We start from the raw sequence: 23,159 nt of genomic DNA, 5'->3' as shown, positions 1-23,159 counted from the left end.
GAGATTAATAAAGTTGTTTATATAATTTGTCAATGTCTGTCTTAATACCCAATTTAGTGATGTCTGCCTTAGTAGGTCTAATTTAATCAATTAACTTACGTTGAGTTTCTTTTTTCCCAATTAGTAAGCAAGAAGCTAATACTGTATCTGCCCTTATACCTTTCAAAGAGTTAAGTAAAATACATTCTCTGAGAATAATTCCAGCTCTCTTCCAAATGGCTTAAAACATGTACAGCTTGAATGTACTTAGAGGAAAAGATGGGGAAAAAGATGCATGCTGGCAATGGATCCATTTTAGCCTCTCTTCTGGGACTGAAAAAGGTTTGACAGCTTGTGTAGATCGGGGGAGCAAGCGTCCATCACTCTCTAGTGGTACAGTCTATATAAGCAGACAAAGCAGTGTAAACATCAGTTGAGGGTTTCTGGAAAATACCCTTTCAACAGCCAGCTTCTGCATCCAAGATGCTCCTGTAAGATGGACACACACTACCAAAGCCCATTTTGGGATGGGAGGCCTCTATCCTTTAAGGGGCAATGCACACAGCGTAGACACACTACCTCACTAGTGCTCCCTTGCCTTATTCTGAACAGAGTACCTGCCTGGAGACAGCTAGTATAATAAGGGACCGACTGTACTATCTGACGTGGTTTGTGATATATAAGAAAATTTAGGGACCTCGTGTAATAGCATAGATAATAGTGATCTTACCAGTTACTGACCTTTCACCAAACAACATGAGTTGAAGAGCAGGGTCGTTGGCAATCATTACCCTGTACTTCTAATAAAGGACAACCAGCACTGCCAGTGGTGTTGAAGTTACAGATCTCTCTCACTATGGCCTAAACCATGTTAGTGTTTGTATATCTGCTTCAAAATGGCAAAGACCAATTGGAGTATAGCTCTCTGTTTGCCCATCCCTACAATCTGGCAATTTTTGACTCAAGAGCGATCTCTGCAGATGTAAATCTCTCCTCTGCAGGGACCAGCATTCAGCCAGTTCACAGCAGCATTGCCCATCCCTCTTTTGCCACCCTAGGGTAACTACAGAAGGGATGTAGCTGTCACAGCTAGCATCCTTTATAGGGACTTCCTGGGTAGACCACAAAAAGTAGAGGCTTCCTCTGCTCATTACTCCAGATTATACTAAGGCACTCCCTGCCTCAGACCGGTGTTGGGTGGGAGCCTAGTTTCTTACCTTCTCCTACTACCCCATCAACCCTACAAAACTTTAATCCATCCCTCAGCATTGCTCTTGCCTGCAATTCCTTTCTCACTGAGACTGGAGTTGGTGGACTTAGCAGTAGAGACGTAGGTAAGGATCACTCTGAGGTTTCCGTAACTGCTTATAAAGAACCATTTCTTTGAATCCTGGGGCTTTTATGCTACCATCAGCAGTGGTGGGTCAAGACCATTTCCAACTCATGTTGTTCTGGTATGGGGTGAGGCTGCCTTCAGGACCCCTTGAAGACTTATAGCTAGTTCTGGAGGTGGAGAGCATCTTGTATGGTCACACAAAGCAATCTCCTGAAGTTGGTTATTGGATGTGTTGTCAGAGCAACCTGGCACCCCCTGAAGTACTGAAGAGAAGGAGAGCTCCTGCCAGACAAAGGAGCGTCACTACCTTTTCTTTGCTCTAAAGATGTCAAATGCAAGGAGAAACTTCCTGAGTTCTTAATTTGAGCAATAGGGGAGCGAGAAGTGTAGGGAGATGAGGTCCAGGGTACTGGGATTCAAAAGTCCAACTGTTACCTTTATATTGGGATATTTCATTTAAAATATTACCTGAATGCAAATTTATACTCTTCGCACATTTTTTTTGCAGTGCATTGGCAAGAGTGTGTGTGAGAAGTTCTTAGATAAAGAGAAAGTCCTTAGGTAAACAGCTTCCTACACCCTAAAGCCAAAAGGAAAAGTTTTTGGGTGTTAGTGGGCTCCTCATGGGAGGGCTTTGGTATAAATAGCTCAACATTTGAATTCAGATGTTTGATTAATCCAGTGTCAAGATCTCTCATCCTCTGAATCTGAATATCATTTGAATCTATGGTATCGAAATGGTCATATCTATTCAGGTGAATGTGGAAGGTTTTTACAGCCTGTATCTCTTTGGAATCCAGCCACTGCTCTTAATCTCTGTTTTTTTAAATACTAGATTAACTCACAAATGTAAATGGAAAATGTTCAATTTTTAGTGAAATAGATTTTAGTAATGCTGTTGTGATATAATGTTGCAAAATGAGATCTTTCTACCATTAAAATATAGACTTTCCATGTCACTGCAGCAGAGGTTAGAGGCAGAACACAGAATAGATATTCAGTATTCCTTACTTCACATTTTTTAGCCTCATTTCAAAGTTGTAACACAGATTGCCATACCATTTCCGACCAGTGATCAATCTAGCCTGGTTTCCTGCTTCTCCCCGATGCATCAAAAGAAAGTGAAAAAATTGGGAAAACCCAAACTAGTTTCCAGTTCTGTAATATATTGGCATGTGTCTTAGGACACAAGGATTTAACAGTATTAATTATTATAGAATAGTTATGTCACGGATACTATTGGAGAAAACCAAAGTAAAAAAAATGACCATGCAAGAGGGGTTCCTTTAGTCTTCATTTTAGTTTAAGTAACAGATGTACAGCAAATTAAAGAGGCAGATATTTTGTTGAATAGCCATGAACAGCAGTTAGTGACTGTCCTAATCCATAAACATTTGTATCACCTATAAGGATATTTGATGCATGTCAGGAGGAAAATAAATACATCGTGCTGTTGCTTTCCCAGTATTGTATACTGTTGTTTTCTCCATGTTTTGTCAGATGATGATGTTAATGAAATAGCTGGTAAGATCGTGCATCCATAAAAGTGTATCTCACTTAAAAATATAATCAGTCTCGAGCTTTGTTGAACTGCAAAATATCAGGACATAGACTGTTCATTTTGCTTAAAACTCAGGATTTCTTACTGATGATTAAAAACAAAGCAAAACCCCAAGCTTGAGATTTCGAAGCAGTGCAGGGGATTTTACCACAATAGTGTCTAGGATCTATGCAGCTAATACAAGATCTTGTTCTGCTTAAAGGCTGCTTTGTGTCAAAAAAGATTTAAACTGATATAAAATTACTTTAAAAACAGCAAATTAATCTGCAATATAAAGCATTGTTGTAAGGCTAAGATATACAGTATTTCCCAGAAAATTCTTATTTTTTGGTGATACACAAACCAGAAAGTACATAACTTGAGGTTCAAACTCCACAATAATTTTGCTAGGCTGACAGTTTGAATTTTTTTTTGGTACATTAAGCAAATTTGATATGAACTGAAAGTCCATCGTGACAACATAAATGTGCCTTTTTTTTTTAGTTTGTAGTGTTGTAGCTGTGTTGGTTCCATGGTATTAGAGAGACAGGGTTGGTGAATCTTTTATTGGACCAACTTAAGATATTACCTCACTTACCCTGCCCCCTATTTTTATAGTGATATTTTTACAAAATTGCTTTTTCAGAGTAGAACCACAGTTTGAGGTTGGGGAAGGGGAAAAATAACAGAAGCCCCCACAGGAATATGACTCATGATCTGAGAGAGACTTGGATTTTCTCATTTTCAGCATTGTACTACTCACTAAATTCTGTTCATGACTTCTCAGTTGCCCTCTATAGTCTCCCAGAGAAAAGTGTGTTTCAGTAACCCTTTTGGAAACTGCCTCCCACTCACTCACTCATGCATATTGTGACCTGCATAGTTGAATGATAGATGAGTAGAAGTAGTTGATATAGCTGAAGTCTTGGGATAAAGTCCTGCTCTATTTATGTTAGGAGATTTGGCCTTGACTTTCATGGGAACTTTGGTATGGTAAACTGGTATAGTTGCCTAAAAAAGTTGCAAATTCCTGTACTTTATTCTTGAAGTCCACTTGATGGATGGTGACAATCTGAGCTTTAATGTTGGTATGGCATGAAATGAAATCCCTCTGCCATCAACAACCTAAGAAGGAGGCTAGACTTCCAAACATTGCTGGGTGGGGTTTGGAAGCGATGCCGCTTGTGATTCCGAAAGCTATGCAGAAGGGTAAACCAACCATAGGATTTAATCTTTTTTCATGAGGGTGGGGGAATGGAATCCTTCTGCCATCCCAAGTGCAATTTAAATCTTGATACCTGTCTTAGGATTTCATACCCATTCCTATCACCATAATATTTCAGCGCATAAACTACCTGATGATTCAGTCATGGTTTTTCCTGCCCCTGTAACTTACTTACAACATCGATTGGCCTAGATAAACAAAATAATCTCTGTGTTGGGCTGGGTTGCATTCTTACGAATGCTGTAGATCACATAGCCAAGATTTAAATAATTCCAAGCCTCATATTGTGGTGAAAGCAACGGATCTTTACTGACAAACATAACTGTAAAGACAAATTTGCTGTGTAACCAAGCATCTATCAGATGGTAATGATCTTTAGTGTATTTTTATTTTGGCTTGTAAAATTAACACAATTGAGTTGAAATCCTTTTGATCTAATGAAGTGTGTAAAACTGTATAAGCTATGAGTAAGGCACAGCAGCATCAGGAACAGCACATATGCTACTGAATCTTACAATTTTTAAAATGGCATTTAGCGAACACATATTTTGTTGTTCTTTTTGTATTTAGTTTGATAGACTGTTGAACTAAGATAATCATTTTTCTGGATAACTGTTATCACTATTACATCTCTAGTCTTTTTAATAGGGTTTTTTTTTTTACATTGGATTCTGTTATAAAAAACAGTTCTTTTCATTGATATAGTATTTTGTCAATCTTTGTTCCTGTTTGAGTATAGGATAGAGGAACTGTGTACTATATATTATTCCAAAATTATTTTTAAGCAAATAGTAATAGCTGTAACATGCTTAAGGCTTCGGAATTTTAATAGTTTATTTGCTCTTGCCATTTTTTTGCTTTTGTTTTACTGTTCCCTATTCCATATTTTTAAAAACCTATTTTAAAACCTGACATAGGCTACAAGCTTGCAAGAAGACCATGAAGTGATCCTTGTCAGAACAGATCAATCTGGGAGAGCATGGCCTGTGAACACAATGGCAGAACCACTGGAGCCGAAAGGAGGGAGACGGAAGAGACAGATGGTACACTTTATATAACATCTTTATTAGAATGTAATTCTTAGACTGCTTTGTAAATTTACTATTAGGAGGGCATAACTGGTGTATGTATTTATCGAAAGAGTAGGTAGGTAGCTGTGAAAATAAATTAATTTTCAGTATAATTACATGAACTAGATGGTGAAAAATGGCTTTATTTTAAAGTTGTGGTGTTGCCCCTTAGAGTTTTCTTGGGGAATGTATTTAAATATAAACCTAACCAAATGTTTTAAAACTTTTCAAGGTATTAATATATCTTAGCCAAATAAAATACGCTATTTATAAATCATGTAAATGTATATATTAAATCAAAAAAGATTAATAGAGCATCTTTTCACACCAAGCCAAATACCTTGATGATAACTTGTCTAGGTCCTAAAAGCTATTTGTTCTATTTTGTAGTTATGTGAAGCAAAACACTGAATAATGATAAAGACATATGAATAGGGGGATCGTCATCCTCTTCAGTAGAGCAAATATTGGCTTAAGTACATTTTGGGGAAGTGGCCATTTCTATTTATAGCACTGTACAATGTCTAGCTCACTCTGGGTGCTATTGTATTGTAAATATTAAATGATAATACTGGCTCAGTGTATATTTATTGGTCTATGTCATATTCATTGTAATGAGGGGTCCGTTTCCTACTCTGTTCCATTTTACTCTTTCAAAAAATGTCTATAACTTTTAAAATTAATTCTTGCAGGCCGGGACAATTTAGTAAAAGCCATTCAATATCCACAGAAGGATTCTGAGTTTGGGTTTTGAGCTTCTGAGAACAGTAGAGAATTCATGTCTCTATTAAGTAATTCCTTGGCTAGTAAGACAGATCAACCTGACAAACAGGTGTGGTGAAAGAATTATTATCCATTTTGGAAAAACACCCTCACCACTTATGTCAGTGTCCACCTACAATATTCAGTCCTGAGCCTTTCCTGAAGAGAGACCACCAATTGTACAAACCAGGATGGTGTGGACAAACATCTAGTATGAACTAGGATGGAGCTTCACCAGCTATGGTGACATCCCACAACAGAGACATCAGCTTTTCATGAATTCTCCATGAGACATCTGTTGTTTCTGGCACAGGTCATAAAAAGTTCAAAGACTGATCTGAGTTATGGATATCTTTGGAACATCCCATTCTCATGTACTGTTTGCTTTTTCAGTTGATTTCCATGGTTCATTTCTTAAACATTTGAACTCTTTAAACCCTTTTAGTGAAATCCTGGTCCCAGTGAAGTGCAGATTAATACTCATTATCAATCTCTCCATTTTCAGGGTGCTACTCACATAGATAAAGAAAGAGTCAGATACTTTCAGGATGATGATGATCTGAGCCTGAAAGATTTGGTCAAAAATGAAAAGATGAGAACAGCAGAGGATCAAAACTCACTATTCATGCGAATGGCATCAAAGGTAAGGCATAATGTGAATAAATTTGTTCTTAAGATTGAAATAGTATTTCCATTGTAAACCCTTATTTTCAAATTTCTTTAAAAAAATCACTGTTTGAGATTAATCTTCCTATTCTTCTTATTAGCCTGGATGTGGATTGTTTTGTTTTGTTTTTTGAAAGTTGGGTAAAAATTAGTTCAACTGTTTGAAAGAATTAATTTTTTTCATGTATTAAGAATTTTGTAAAGATGATTTCTTTGCACCTTGATAATTCAAATGACATTTTATTTTGTCATGTACACATGTTCTGAATGGTGGCTGTTTTGGCTTGTAAAAGATTTCTTTTAGGAATACATATGCACATATAAAGGATGTTATGCATTATCATCTCAAATATGGTATGCTACCTTCTTTAGTGCTTTAAATATATTTTAGTACCATTTTTCCAAATGTCTACTGTGATAGGTATATGTTAGTGTAATCATTCTTATAGCTGCAAATGCATTTAGGTGTGTTTTACTTCTTCGTCAAGTACAGCGAATAGAGAAGGAGACCTATCTTTTCATGTATCAGAGGGGTAGCTGTGTTAGTCTGGATCTGTAAAAGCAGCAAATAATCCTGTGGCACCTTATAGACTAACAGACACTTTGGAGCATGAGCTTTTGTGAGTGAATAGCCCACTTCATCAGATGCATGTAGTGGAAATTTCCAAGGGCAGGTATATATATGCAGGCAAGCTAGTGATAATGAGGTAGTTCAATCAGGGAGGATGAGGCCCTGTTCTAGCAGTTGAGGTGTGAAAACCAAGGGAGGAGAAACTGGTTTTGTAATTGGCAAGCCATTCACAGTCTTTGTTTAATCCTGAGCTGATGGTGTCAAATGTGCAGATGAACTGAAGCTCAGCAGTTTCTCTTTGAAGTCTGGTCCTGAAGTTTTTTTGCTGCAGGATGGCCACCTTAAGGTCTGCTATAGTGTGGCCAGGGAGGTTGAAGTGTTCTCCTACAGGTTTTTTGTATATTGCCTTTCCTAATATCTGATTTGTGTCCATTTATCCTTTTCCGTAGCGACTGTCCAGTTTGACCGATGTACATAGCAGAGGGGCATTGCTGGCATATGATAGCATATATTATATTGGTGGAGGTGCAAGTGAATGAACCGGTGATGGTGTGGCTGATCTGGTTAGGTCCTGTGATGGTGTCGCTGGTGTAGATATGTGGGCAGAGTTGGCATCAAGGTTTGTTGCATGGATTGGTTCCTGAGTTAGAGTTACTATGATGCAGTGTGCAGTTGCTGGTGAGAATATGTTTCAGGTTGGCGGGTTGCCTGTGGGCAAGGACTGGCCTGCCACCCAAGGCCTGTGAAAGTGTGGGATCATTGTCCAGGATGGGTTGTAGATCCCTGATGATGTGTTGGAGGGGTTTTAGCTGGGGACTGTATGTGATGGCCAGTGGAGTCCTGTTGGTTTCTTTCTTGGGTTTGTCTTGCAGTAGGAGGCTTCTGGGTACACGTCTGGCTCTGTTGATCTGTTTCCTTATTTCCTCTTGCAGGTATTGTAGTTTTGAGAATGCTTGGTGGAGATTTTGTAGGTGTTGGTCTTTGTCTGAGGGGTTAGAGCAGATGCGGTTGTACCTCAGTGCTTGGCTGTAGACAATGGATCGTGTGATGTGCCCGGGATGGAAACTGGAGGCATGAAGGTAGGCATAGCGGTCGGTAGGTTTTTGGTATAGGGTGGTGGTAATGTGACCATAACTTATTTGCACCGTGGTGTCTAGGAAGTGGACCTCCCATGTAGATTGGTCCAGGCTGAGGTTGATGGTGGGGTGGAAGCTGTTGAAATCGTGGTGGAATTTTTCCAGAGACTCCTTCCCATGGGTCCAGATGATGAAGATGTCATCTTTTCATGAGGAAGAAAATCAGGGTAACACTCAAACTGATCAGATAGGATTCTGTGACTCCCATGACTTGGAGTCATGCGGTGCAGTATGCAAAGCTTAGTTAAGCTAACTCATTGATGAGGATGTCAAATTCCTTGTGTGTAGAGTTTACAAATATCACTTTCAGAAGGGATAGGTAAAGGAAGTGGGGTGGAAATATGAGTTTCAGACTATTGCCAGCAATGCTGACCTTTTTAACTGAAGCTAAGGATTTTTTTTAAAACAAAAAGCAACGGGGAGCATTGACTGATGATAGAGACCATTCGAACAGGATAATAATATCTGCAAAACATCTTTCTTTGTTTAAAGTGGGATTATATAATGGTCAGTATGTATGTGGGTTTTTGTTTTTTCTCCCCCCTCATGTAGATTTTTAGCTACAAGATAATGGTGAGAAAACAGTAGTGGGAAAAAAGTAACGGTGCATGAAGCTGATAGTGGGAAATGAGCCTGGTGTAGTAAATAAGGGAAAAATTAAAGAGCACCTAGTTTTTAGTGACCATAATATCAAGTCTGAGATACTGATGAAATTCTGACCAGTGCAATTCAGTGTAGAAACCTGTAAAATAATTAGTATGGGATCAAGGAGCCAACTTGGATATATGTGCTAAACTGATTATCTAGCATACTGATCAGGAAGATTAGTTCCATTTGAGAGCCATTGTGGAAATACCTTTAAAATCATCAGTTCAGTGCACAGCAATTATAAAATACACACACTTGGTTTTACTAACAAATTAAGAGAACATAAAACTAAAGAAGTGGTGCTGTTCATGTAGGAGGTGCTACTTAACCTTCAGATGGGATAATATCATACCTCAAGAATAGGATCAGAGGGGTAGCTGTGTTAGTCTGGATCTGTAAAAGCAGCAAAGAGTCTTGTGACACCTTATAGACTAACAGACGTATTAGAGCATGAGCCATGATCCATGTTCTCTTAGTCCATAAGGTGCCACAGGACTCTTTGCTGCTTTTACCTCAAGAATCTAAGTCCCTTTTATGCTGGGTTAAGAAAATTAAATTTATCCTCTGTAGTGAATAGGGCTGGGTTAACCTAAGAGAAGTCTTCACAACTTTGACAGGTGTTAATAGAAAAAAGTTCTTTGGATGGGTCAATGATGCAGAACTATAACATTTATTAAAAAAAAAAAAAAGAAGTACAAGTCCATCAGTTTGGCAATATTTCATGTAAAACATAATGAATATGCTGCATGAAATAAATTGCCATGAAAGACCAGTGAAGCAGAGAAAGATAAATAAGATTTAAAAGTCTCTGTATCAGCAGAGGACTGAGGGACCTTGGCAAGAGAGCTAAAAGCAACAAAAGCTTCATGTTTTTGAAGGCTCAATAGCACATATCCAGCCTGCCTATCGAAGTCCAAAGATCTGCCTGTAAGAGGAAGAATATGGGGCTTCTGTTACTGATGATTCCTTAGGCACCTATTTTAATAATTTTCAAGCATGGTTGCAAAATTTGTAAGATTATTCTCACTTGAGAATGATCTTGAGTACAACAGTATCAGAAAGAGGATCTGCAAGAAATCCAGACCCTTTTGGGAAAAATGGGATTGAATCCTTACCATTTGGCAAGTGACAGAAGAGGTTTTATTTTATATACTTCCTGATACAGAAAATATTGGGGAGGACTGGAACTCAGACGCTTCAATCACTTGGTTGTCAGAGAAAAGTTCTGAGTATGTGTCAGGCAGCAATTCTACCTGTACTTGAGAATGGACTGGTTATGTGCTCTGGACCAGGTGGGCACTTATATGCACACAGGAAATACAGAACATCCACTGGATATATCTCAGATATCTGATAGAGGAATAGCACAATCAAATCTATGTTTGGTCTGGTATCTGTGCGGTGTGAGCTTATTAAATGCTGAGCATTAGTTGAGAGTGCTACTTAAGAATCATTTGTTCCTCTATTTGGATGATGGCTACCTCAAGGATAAGGATACCTCTCTATTCTACCATCAGGGTGCTAGAATCGCTAAGATTCACAGTAAACTCCCCAGATGCCAGTTTTTCCTCTGCAAGACCAAATGGAGATCCCTGCTGGATGTGAAACTTATCTGAAAGCCTGCTTTTCTTCTACAGGAGTCGAGGAAGGAAAAAAAGTTGGCTTTGTTTTTATATTCCAACAGGGACCATGTCATAGATGTCGAGCACACTTCCAACCTTAGATAATCTTAGTGGATCCTGAGGGCTCAGTAATCAGAGAGCAACCAAAGACTTGTGCACTGCAGTTGGATGTTGGTCTCCATTCAAAGAGTTTGCACTTCATAGGCTGTTTGTGTTGCAGAATAAAACCTATCACAGTCCAAACTAGGGATGATTTCTGCCTGGCATGGAGAGCTCACAGGGAGGGATACCATGTTCAGGATGCTTACTCTTCACAGAGGTTCTGTCATTAAGCATGGCCCTGGGTGTTCTGTAGGCTTTCAGAGACCTGGTTCTCAGAGATGGTTTTGATTCTGGATGGTTAGACCACTGATTTGCACATGAGTTAGGAGAGTGGAATTAGGGAGACTCTTTGTGTTGGAAAGCCTTGCAAGTGTGGAACTGGGCAGCATCACACACAAGACTTTTGTCATTTATCTGGCAGGGAAGTGCAATACCCTGTAATGTAACTCTAAAGTTGTCCTTTCTTTGAGGAGTCCTTCAGGCAAGACTTGGAAAAGATTTGTGGGCAGTTGGAAAAATCTAAAAAGCAATAACATCTGCCTGAAGGAAAGAATAAGGAAAGGCCAGCTGTCAGGAAGTCCTTTTGTAGAGATTATCAAAACATTAGAAAACAAGTCTTCTCATCCAGATGTGTTTTATCATGACTTTTGACAAAAATGTTGATTCTGGTCTCCGACCAGCACACTCAAAAGATAAAGACCAGATTCTGCTTGCAGTTAAGTCAATGGGAAGAAAACAAAAAACTTGGTTTCAGATGCCATTTAAATGTGCTAATTAAGTGTAGTTACATATTGCATCATTTACAAAATACTAGCATACAAAAGTAAGCAAATGAACAGATAAGGATATTATAAACTCTCCATTGCCCACCTACTGTAGTAAGCACAGTCTACATAACTGCATATTTCATCATAACACAACAGCCTTATCTCTGACCCAGAGATTTTTTTTTAGTGTATGTTTTTATCCTGATTTCAGTTAATGTATTCGTCAGCTGGTAGTGGAATTTCTTTTATAGAGTACTTATAACTGCTGGCCAAAATTTAAAAACCTGGATGCCTAAAATTAAATTCCTAAATCCATATTTATTCCCAATCACATAGATACTAAAGTTTTTAACTTTATGTATGAGTAGCTCATTTTAATGTTCGTGGGGCTACTTATATATGTAAGAGTCATCCACATGTTGGAGTTCAATGAATGATTTAGTAATAGGCTTTATCTTGGATCAGAGGTGATTTGAGGTTGAAGAGCTTGTCAACCATTCTGTATTAGATGTCAGCTCTGGAGAGGAGCTTGTCAGCAATGAGGAGGAGGATGACAAAAAGGAAAATGGAGAAAAAGGTTGGAGTGATGAGATAGTCTTGCTTGACTCCTGTCTTGACTAGGAAGAGATCCGTTTCAAATCCATTGCTGACAACTGTCACAGACATGTTGTCATGGAGAAGTTGGAGGATGGCAACAAATTTAGGTGAATTTAAGGAGAGTTCTCCACAGAGCCTCATGATTGATGGAGCTGAATGTTTTTGTGAGGTTGATGAAGGCCATATACAGAGGTTGATGTTACTCGCTGAGCTTTTCTTGAAGTTGGAGGGTAGTGAAGATCATGTTGATTGTACCCCAGATTGAGCAGAATTCTGGCAAGAATCTTTCTGGAGGTAAACAACAGGACGATTCCTCGATAGTGTTCACAGTCCGATTTGTCTCCATTCTTGAAGATGGTCATGATCATGGCATCCCTAAGATCAGCTGGGATTTCTTCTGAATTCCAGATCTTAAGGATTAAAGCATGAAGCTGGTGAGCCAGTTCTTCTCCGTCATCTTTTGGGAGGGAGAGAAAGGAACACCCACAATCTAAGCACTGACATCTGATTGTCCATGCTCATGATCGTGAAGATGTTTGCATCACCAAAGTACTAACTGGTGCAGACGATTGTTGAACAGATCATTGCCTTATCCACTCCATCATTTCCATCAAACTCGCACCAAAATGAAAAATGTGGAAGAAATCAGCCAGACAGAAGATCAGCCTTGAGAGTCATAAGGCCCTCTTGAAAACGTTATCTTTTCCAGCAGTGCCTTACAAAGAAACTGATGAATACCAAAACCGAGATGGAGAACCATGAAGATGATTGGAAAGCACTCAGATTGGTCATCCGTGCTGTATGTGAGGGAACACTGGGCTTCTCAACAGGGAACCACCAAGACTGATTTGACGAGAATGATCAGGAAATCCAAGAACTGATCTGTAAGCGTAAGGCCTTCTGTGCTTGGCTGAATAGCAGAATCAAAGCAGAATCAGTATGTTCACTATCAACTTAAAGCTGAAGTTGAATGGAAAACCCGCAAAATGAAGAACAAATGGTGGAAGAACAAAGCAAAGGAGAGCCAACAACTTGGCAACACCCATGACATGCACAGGTTCTTCAATGCCACCAAAGCCCTCCATGGGCCCAGTACCAAAGGACTAATCACCCCTTAGGTCCAGAGATGGAGCCAACCTCTTCAGGGACAACCAACTAATCAATGCATGATGGAAGAAATACTTCAAAGACCACCTGAATCATGACTTCAGTGTTGACGAAAGCATCTTTGACTTAATTCCTCAATATCCTATCAAGGATGACTTCAGACCCTCCAGAATTCGTCAAGGTACAGAAAGCCATCAAATAGATGAAGAACAGTAACGTATCAGGACCTGATGGAATCCCTGCTGAAGTCTTCATCATGACGATGTGACTTAGAGAAACACTCCATTCCCATGCGCATTGGCATTTAGATTTATCAGGAAAGAGACTTGATTGGTTTTCAGTCGAAAGAAACCATAATTTCCAATTCTTTTTCTGTTAAAATTTGAAATAGTGTATGTAATAGTATATACATTTTGGAAGACTGACATTTTAAAAACAAAATATATGTAAAAAAGAAAAACGAAAGAAAATATTTATCTCTACTTCCTGTGACAGGTTTATGTTACATTAAAAAACCCATTGATTGTACTCTAAATCTGTGAAAACAGGTTATTCCATTTTGTATGCTTAAGAATATTAGACGTCTGTGTTCTTCCGTTTACCATCAGGCCTCTCAGAATTTCCCATCTTGAATAAAGATGTATCTTGGGATCTGAAAGGAAACATTGGAGTCAGGGGTGGAGATTGGAGGGAGTATGGGGGGCATTGCCTCCTCAAACCAGAGACAGTGCATAGGGGGACGTGAAGGGGGATGTGGGGTTCCGTGCCTCACCAGATTTCTGCCTTCCATTTAGCACAGAGGTTTTCAAACTGCGTGGCCTACTCCCATAGGGGGACGCTCCCCACAGTTGGAAAACTATTGCCTCTTGCCAGAAGCTGACAGACTGGAAGCTGGTGGGAGCCACCCAGCCTGCTTGGGTCCCTAGCTCTTCATGCTGTGGGACTCTGAGCTGGATCACTTCTTCATGCCCAGGCACTCTCCAGACAGGGTGGGCAGCACAGCTCTGAGGTGCGCCCCTAATGTGCTCTTGCCTTTCCCTAAAGGAGCCTGGCACTTGCCAGGGATGCCCCCTGGAGCTGGCCTGTGCCCGTGGAGGCCGGCTGCCATGAGATGCTCCCATCTCGCTCACTGCTGCCCTGGCTCCTCAGGAGAGCTGCAGAGCCAGGAGTGCTGGGGCAGTGTAAAACAAGTGCCTAAGGGAGCATCTCACGGCCCTGTCAGGCCTCTAACTGTCACTTCTGGGGGGGCATGTTATCCCACGTGCCCCCTACTCGCATTGCCTCTTGGGAAAATGTAACCCTGTGAGCCCTCCCTCCATGCCTTGCTTCTGTCCCTCCAAATATAGAAGTCAAACTACGCCAGTGGTTGGAGTGTGTTTTACTTCAACATTTTTGGCATCAAACTTTCTAATAAGATATACACATAAGCTATATGCCTCGGAAGCTTGTGGTTGGAGATTTTTGAGGCTAGGTTAGATGAATATCTGTCAGGGATGGTCTAGGTAATAATTTAGTCCTGCTGTGAGTGCAGGGGACTAGACTTGATGACCTCTCGAGGTCCCTTCCAGTCCTACACTTCTATCATTATATGATACTGTAAAAATCTGGACTTACAGTCTCTCCTCTCTTTTAATCATCTTCCTACATTTCTTCCATGAGGGTATGATCCAAAGTCTATTGAAATAAATAGACTTCAATTGACTTCAATAGATTTTGGCTCAAACCTGGCTGCTCTCTCTTTTATACTACTAAGCAAACATGCCTTACATCATGAGCCTGTTAGCAGGATAACTCTCTTGAAGCCAACAGATTGCTGTTTGCTAGGTCTTGTAGCAAAAGAGAAGTGTTTCAATGTGATAGAACATTGTACACTAGGGACTTATAATTTCCATTGGCTACACATCCTGTTTAAAGATGAAGTTTTATTCTGCTTCATATTATGCAAATTGAGTCTGGCTATCAGTTGCCCAAAATGTAGGTGACACCTAATTTATATTGTTGCTTGAGGAACAGGAAGGAGTGTGCCTGAGCTTGGATATTAAGGTACTGACATTAAAGTGCCTTTAAATTTGCATGCCATTTTGTAAAATGCCTTCCAGTTCACAGCTATTTCAATAACAGTGCTAGTGTATGAGCTTTGAGAACAGTCTGAAAGTTTGGATGTGCTTGTAGATGTAATGAGTGCTGCAGTCTTTGTGTACTTTGCATAGTTTGAAACATGAATAAAAAGTTTAAAATAAAGATGATCTAGTCCTTTTAGAACATCTTGTGTTGCAGTGTGGGAGCTCTGCAGGTGAATCTTTAGAAAGCAAAGATAGCAATTGTAAATGGATGCAGCAGAGTGCATTTCTTTTTCGTCCTGTAGGATTTTAAATTTAGCAGCTAAGCCTCCTGTTGTCAGTTTTAGTTAATAATATACTGCACAAAATTGACACTTAAGAATTACTTTCTCTTTTGTGTTTTCATTTGAGAGAGAAATCGAAAATATATCCACTAAAAGGAATCTGTCATTCTCAAGAAGAGGAGCAGAAGGAAGTTTCTGAAGGTCTAAAAATGATATCCTGCCTAGAAGGGAGGAAAAATATCCCTTAAACTCTTCTGAGTAGTCTCATTCATCTTATAAGGCTGAACTGCTGCTGTCGAGTGTCTGTCATTATTCCTAAGGCATAGCTATTGGCATAAAATAAATTATCCCTTGCAGGCAAGAGAATGTTCAAATATGCATAATTTATAATACACAGGCATTATATAATTTACCCACACACATACCGGGGATACAGTAGCAGTACCTATATTAAGCTTGCCTACCGTGTCCTATTTATTGAGCAACCCTTATATCCTGTGGAAAGATTACATATTCTGTGAATAAACCTCAGTATGACAGACCCAAGTCTCATTCTGCTTAGCCACACTACCTGTTAGAAAGATTCTGCCAAATCAATATGTTTGATTATGTTGTCTCTATAGATAGCTCACTGTGTTAAGCATACTCATAAGAACGGCCATACTGGGTCAGACCAGTGGTCCATCTAGCTTAATATCCTGTCTTCTGACAGTGGCCAATGCCAGATGCTTCAGGGGGAATGAACAGAACAGGTATTCATCAAGTGGTCCATCCCCTGTTGCTATTCCAGTTTCTGGCAGAGTAGGCTAGGGACGCTTCAAAGCATGGTTTTGCACTACTGCCCACCCTGGCTAATAGGCACTGATAGACCTATCCTTCATGAACTTCTCTAGTTCTTTTTTGAACCCTATTATAGTGTTGGCGTTCACAACATCCTCTGGCAAAGAGTTCCACAGGTTGACTGTGCGTTGTGTGAAGGAATACTTCCTTTTGTTTGTTTTAAACCGGCTGCTTATTAATTTTATTTGGTGACCCCTAGTTCTTGTGTTATGAGAAGGAGTAAATAACACCTCCTCATTTACCTTCTTCACGCCGATCATGATTTTATAGACCTCTATCATATCCCCCCCTTAGTTGTCTCTTTTCCAAGCTGAAAAGTCTGTCTTATTAATCTCTCCTCTTATGGAAGCTGTCCCCTAATCATTTTTCTGTACCTTTCCCAATTCCAATACATCTTTTTTGAGATGGGGCAACCACATCTGCACATAGCATTCAAGATGCGGGCATACTATGGATTTATATAGAGGCAATATGAAATTTTCTGTCTTTGTATCTATCCCTTTCCTAATGATTCCCAACATTCTGTTAGCTTTTTTGACTGCCACTGCACATTGAGTGAATGTTTTCAGAGAAGTATCCATGACAACTCCATGATCTGTTTCTTAAATATTAACATCTAATTTACACCCCATCATTTTGAATGTATAGTTGGGATTATGTTTTCCAATATGCTTTATTTTGAATTTCATCTGCCATTTTGTTGCCCAGTCACCCAGTTTTGTGAGATCCCTTTGTAACCATGCGCAGTCTGCTTTGAACTTAACTATCTTGAGTACTTTTGTATCACTTGCAAATATTGCCACCTCACCATGTACCCCTTTTTCCAAATCATTTATGAGTATGTTGAACATTACTGGTCCCAGTACAGACCCACTGGGGACACTGCTATTTACCTCTTTCCATTCTAAATACTGACCATTTGTTCCTACCCTTTGTTTCACATCTTTTAACCAGTCACTGATCCATGAGTGGACCTTCCCTCTTATCCCATGACAGCTTACTTTGCTCAAGAGCCTTTTGTGACGGACCTTATCAAAGACTTTCTGAAAATCTGTGAAAACTATATCTTCTGGATCACCTTTGTCCACATGCTTCTTGACCCCCTCAAAGAATTCTAATAGATCAGTGAGGCATGATTTCCCTTTACAAAAAACATGTTGACTCTTTCCCAACAAATTATGTTCATCTATGCGTCTCATAATTGTATTCTTTATTATAGTTTCAACCAGTTTGCCTGGTACTGAAGTTAGGCTTACTGGCCTGTAATTGCCAGGACTGCCTCTGGCGCCTTTTTTAAAAATGGGTGTCATATTGGGTATCCTCCAGTCCTCTGGTACAGAAGCTGATATAAATGATAGGTTACATACCAGTTAGTAGTTCTGCAATTTCACATTTGAGTTTCTTCAGCACCTCGATCATCCAGTGGCAATAAACAAAAATTCATGGCCTGTGACCTGTCCATGACTTATACTTAAAATACCTGTGATTAAATCTTGGGGGTGCGGGGAGAGGTGCCAGGGAGGCTGCTATTGGGGGGTGCCCGGGGCCAGCAGCACCAGCTGCCAGGGGCTGTGGACCATGGCTGCTCCGTCCGGCTGCTTAGGGACTGCTGCCTGGGCGAGCGGACCATGGCTTCTCCAGCTGGCCTCCAGGGGATCGCTGCCTAGGCCAGTAGACTGTTGCTGTTCTGACAGGCCAGCTGGGGACCGCTGCCTGAGCCGTGAATAGCAACTGCTCCGGTCAGCCTTCCTGGGACCGCTGCCCATAATTGTGGCTGCTTTAGCTAGCCGGGAATCGCTGCCTGGGGCCAAGGACTGCGGCTGCTCTGGCTGGCCAGCCGAGGACCGCTGCCCGGGAGCAAGGACTGCCACTGCTGATGTGGCTGTCCTGGATGTCACCTAAGCAGCTGGCCCCAGAGCCAGCTGCTTGGGCAGCCCTAGGGTCAGCCACACTGATCCTTGCAGAAGTCACGGAGTTCGTGGAAAGTCACGGAATCCATGACTTCCATGTCAGACACGGAGCCCCAACAATAAGACAATAAATATCATAATGCCACTATTCATGGTACTCCCACGCCTTGAATACTGCATTCAATTCTGGCCATCCCATTTCAAAAAAGATGTATTAGAATGGAAAAGGTCCAGAGAAGGGCAACAAAATGATTTAAGGGTATGGAACAGCTTCCATATGCTGAGAGATTAATAAGACTGGGACTGTTCAGTTTTGAAAAGAGACAACTAAGGAGGTATATTATAGAGGTCTATAAAATCATGTGGAAAAAGTGAATAAGGAAGAGTTATCTACCACTTCACATAACACAAGAATCAGGGTGTCACTGAAATAAATTAATAGGCAGCAGGTTTGAAATAAACACAAAGAAGTATTTCTTCACACAACACATTGTTGTTACACGGTCAGCCGGTGGAAATCATTGCTAGGGGATGTTGTGAAGGCCATAAGTGTAACTAGAGACAAAAAAGAACTAGATAAGTTCATGGAGGATAGGTCCATCAATGGCTATTAACTGTTCTTATATTCCCTGAGCATTTTGATATAAAGCCTTTTTCCAGTAACCCACAACCCACCATTTCCAAGGGAGGGAAAAGTTTTTTTCTACCTTGTCTATTTTAAGACAGCAAACTTTAAAATCAGGACACTGTGGTGTATGGAAAATCTATTTTAGGTATGTCACGCTGTATAGAGTGGCTCACGACCGTGAGTGCCTACCTCCGGGCAGACTGTCAGAAAACAGAGCAGACACTCCAAACCGGTGGTGTGTTCTATAATTAGATTTCACCAATCCAATAACAAATGTGAACTCCTGGATTGCTGTACCAGTCTTACCATAGAGTCACAGACAGTCCCCTTAGACTCTCAAGTCTGTCTTGCCACCCAGACAAACTGGACTTCGTGATAAAAGATCACTTAGACCAGAAATCATGCCACATTTCAGTTGTTTCCAGTTCCAAGAAGCCAGTCATTTACCCCAGATCGATTGGTACCTAGACCTTACACCAAAGACAATGCTGGTAGCTAATTATGTAGTAAACTAACTATAGGGTTATTAGCTGAGAAAAGAGAATGAGATGGGAACCTGGCAGGTAGTGACCATGAGATGCTCAAGTTCAGGATTCTGACACAAGGAAGAAAGAAGAGCAGCAGAATGTGGACCCTGGACTTCAGAAAAATGACTTTGACTCCCTCAGAGAACTGATGGGCAGGATCCCCTGGGAGAATAACATGAGGCGCAAAGGAGTCCAAGAGAGCTGGCTGTATTTTAAAGAATCCTTATTGAGGTTGCAGGAACAAACCATCCTAATGTGTAGAAAGAACAGTAAATATATCAGGCGACCAGCTTGGCTTAACAGTGAATTCCTTACTGATCTTAAACACAAAAAAGAAGCTTACAAGAAGTGGAAGATTGGACAAATGACCAGGGAGAAGTGTAAAAGTAGTGCTCAGGCATGCAGGAGTGAAATCAGGAAGGCCAAATCACACTTGGAGTTGCAGCTAGCAAGAGATGTTAAGAGTACCAAGAAGGGTTTCTTCAACAAGAAGAAAGTCAAGGAAAGTGTGGGGCCCTTACTGAATGAGGGAGGCAACCTAGTGACAGAGGATGTGGAAAAAGCTCATGTAATCAATAATTTTTTTGCCTCTGTCTTCATGAACAAGGTCAGCTCCCAGACTGCTGCATTGGGGAGCACATTATGGGAAGGATGTGACCAGCCCTCTGTGGAGAAAGAAGTGGTTTGGGACTATTTAGAAAAGCTGGATGAGCACACAAATCCATGGGGCTGAATGCGCTGCATCCGAGGATGCTAAAGGAGTTGGCTGATGTGATTGCAGAGCCATTGGCCATTATGTTTGAAAACTCATGGCGATTGGGTGAGGTTCCAGATGACTGGAAAAAGGCTGATGTAGTGCCCATCTTTAAAAAAGGGGAGGAGGAGAAGGATCTGGGGAACTACAGGCCAGTCAGCCTCACCTCAGTCCCTGGAAAAATCATGGAGCAGCTCCTCAAGGAATCAATTCTGAAGCATTTAGAGGAGAGGAAAGTGATCAGGAACAGTCAGCATGGATTCACCAAGGGCAAGTCGTGCCTGACCAACCTGATTGCCTTCTATGATGAGATAACTCGCTCTTTGGATATGGGGAAAGCGGTGGACATGATATATCTTGATTTTAGAAAGCTTTTGATACGGTCTCCCACAGTATTCTTGCTGGCAAGTTAAAGAAGTATGGACTGGATGAATGGACTTTAAGGTGGATAGAAAGCTGGCTAGATGGTCAGGCTCAATGGGTAGTGATCAATGGCTCCATGTCTAGTTGGCAGCCGGTATCAAATGGAGTGCCCCAAGGGTTAGTCCTGGGGTCAGTTTTGTTCAATATCTTCATTAAGGATCTGAAGGGTGGCATGGACTGCACCCTCAGCAAGTTTGCAGATGACACTAAACTGGGAGGAGTGATAGATACACTGGAGGTTAGGGATAGGAGCCAGAGTGACTTAATCAGATTTGGAGGATTGGGCCAAAAGAAAGCTGATGAGGTTCAACAAGGACAAATGCACACAAGGACAAGAAGGACGGAAGACTCCTATGCACCGCTATAGGCTGGGGACCAACTGGCTAAGTGGCAGTTCTGCAGAAAAGGACCTGGTGATTACAGTGGACGAAATGCTGGATATGAGTCAACAGTGTGCCCTTGTTGCCAAGAAGGCTAACAGCATATTGGGCTGCATTAGTAGGACCATTGCCAGCTGATCGAGGAATGTGATCATTCCCCTCTATTCAACATTGGTGAGGCCTCCTCTGGAGTACTGTGTCCAGTTTTGGGCCCCACACTCAAGAAGGATGTGGAAAAATTGCAAAGAGTCCAGCAGAGGACAACAAAAATGATTAGGGGATTGGAACACATGACTTATGAGGAGAGGCTGAGGGAACTGGGATTGTTTAGTCTGCAGAAGAGAAGAATAAGGGGGGATTTGATAGCTGCTTTCAACTATCTGAAAGGGGGTTCCAAAGAGGATGGATCTAGAGTGTTCTCAGTGGTACCAGATGACAGAACAAGGAGTAATGGTCTCAAGTTCAGTGGGGGAGGTTTAGGTTGGATATTAGGAAAAACTTTTTCACTGGAAGGGGGGTGAAGCACTGGAATGGGTTACCTAGGGAGGTGGTGGAATTTCCTTCCTTAGAGGTTTTTAAGGTTAGGCTTGACAAAGCCCTGGGTAGGATGATTTAGTTGGGGATTGGTCCTGCTTTGAGCAGGGAGTTGGACTAGATGACCTCCAGAGGTCCCTTCCAACCCTGATATTCTGTGATTCTATGAGAGTTATTGTTATGGTATAATTCCCCACTTTGAACCTTGGCGTCCAAAAGATGGGGTACCAGAATGAATTTCTCTAAGCTCAATAAGAGCAGCAAAGAATCCTGTGGCACCTTATAGACTAACAGACGTTTTGGAGCATGAGCTTTCGTGGGTGAATACCCACTTCCTCAGATGCATGTAATGGAAATATCCAGGGGCAGGTATATATATGTGTGCTAGCAAGCAAGCTAGAGATAACGAGGTCAGTTCAATCAGGGAGGATGAGGCCCTGTTCTAGCAGTTGAGGTGTGAAAACCAAGAGAGGAGAAACTGGTTCTGTAATTGGCAAGCCATTCACAGTCTTTGTTCAATCCTGAGCTGATGGTGTCAAATTTGCAGATGAACTGAAGCTCAGCAGTTTCTCTTTGAAGTCTGGTCCTGAAGTTTTTTTGCTGCAGGATGGCCACCTTAAGGTCTGCTATAGTGTGGCCAGGGAGGTTGAAGTGCTCTCCTACAGGTTTTTGTATATTGCCATTCCTAATGTCTGATTTGTGTCCATTTATCCTTTTCCGTAGAGACTGTCCAGTTTGGCCGATGTACATAGCAGAGGGGCATTGCTGGCATATGATGGCGTATATTACATTGGTGGATGTGCAGGTGAATGAACCAGTGATGGTGTGGCTGATCTGGTTAGGTCCTGTGATGGTGTCGCTGGTGTAGATATGTGGGCAGAGTTGGCATCGAGGTTTGTTGCATGGATTGGTTCCTGAGCTAGAGTTGTTATGGTGTGGTGTGCAGTTACTGGTGAGAATATGTTTCAGGTTGGCAGGTTGTCTGTGGGCAAGGATTGGCCTGCCACCCAAGGCCTGTGAAAGTGTGGGATCATTGTCCAGGATGGGTTGTAGATCCTTGATGATGCGTTGGAGGGGTTTTAGCTGTGGGCTGTATGTGATGGCCAGTGGAGTCCTGTTGGTTTCTCTCTTGGGTTTGTCTTGCAGTAGGAGGCTTCTGGGTACACGTCTGGCTCTGTTGATCTGTTTCTTTATTTCCTCATGCGGGTATTGTAGTTTTGAGAATGCTTGGTGGAGATTTTGTAGGTGTTGGTCTCTGTCTGAGGGGTTAGAGCAGATGCGGTTGTACCTCAGTGCTTGGCTGTAGACAATGGATCGTGTGATGTGCCCGGGATGGAAGCTGGAGGCATGAAGGTAGGCATAGCGGTCGGTGGGTTTTCGATATAGGGTGGTGTTAATGTGACCATCAATTATTTGCACCGTGGTGTCAAGAAAGTGGACCTCCCGTGTAGATTGGTCCAGGCTGAGGTTGATGGTGGGGTGGAAGCTGTTGAAATCATGGTGGAATTTTTCCAGAGTCTCCTTCCCATGGGTCCAGATGATGAAGATGTCATCAATGTAGCGTAGATAGAGAAGGGGTGTGAGTGGACGAGAGCTGAGGAAGCGTTGTTCCAGGTCGGCCATGAAGATATTGGCATATTGTGGGGCCATGCGGGTGCCCATAGCAGTGCCACTGATCTGGAGATATATAT

The 23,159-nt window shown here is 41.3% G+C and overlaps 1 protein-coding gene across 1 annotated transcript in view; it reads left to right on the top strand.

The window, feature by feature from the left end:
• CWF19L2 (CWF19 like cell cycle control factor 2) overlaps positions 1-23,159 on the top strand; it is a 178,033-nt gene that overhangs the window by 97,772 nt on the left and 57,102 nt on the right. The window contains 2 exon segments of the mRNA XM_030560734.1: positions 4,998-5,123; positions 6,418-6,555. Of these exon segments, the coding sequence (XP_030416594.1) occupies positions 4,998-5,123; positions 6,418-6,555 (264 nt within the window).

This window comes from Gopherus evgoodei, chromosome 1 (genome assembly GCF_007399415.2).
Source record: "Gopherus evgoodei ecotype Sinaloan lineage chromosome 1, rGopEvg1_v1.p, whole genome shotgun sequence".
In the NCBI taxonomy this organism is placed as follows: Eukaryota; Metazoa; Chordata; order Testudines; family Testudinidae; genus Gopherus; species Gopherus evgoodei.
This window is presented reverse-complemented; position numbering and strand designations above follow the sequence as displayed.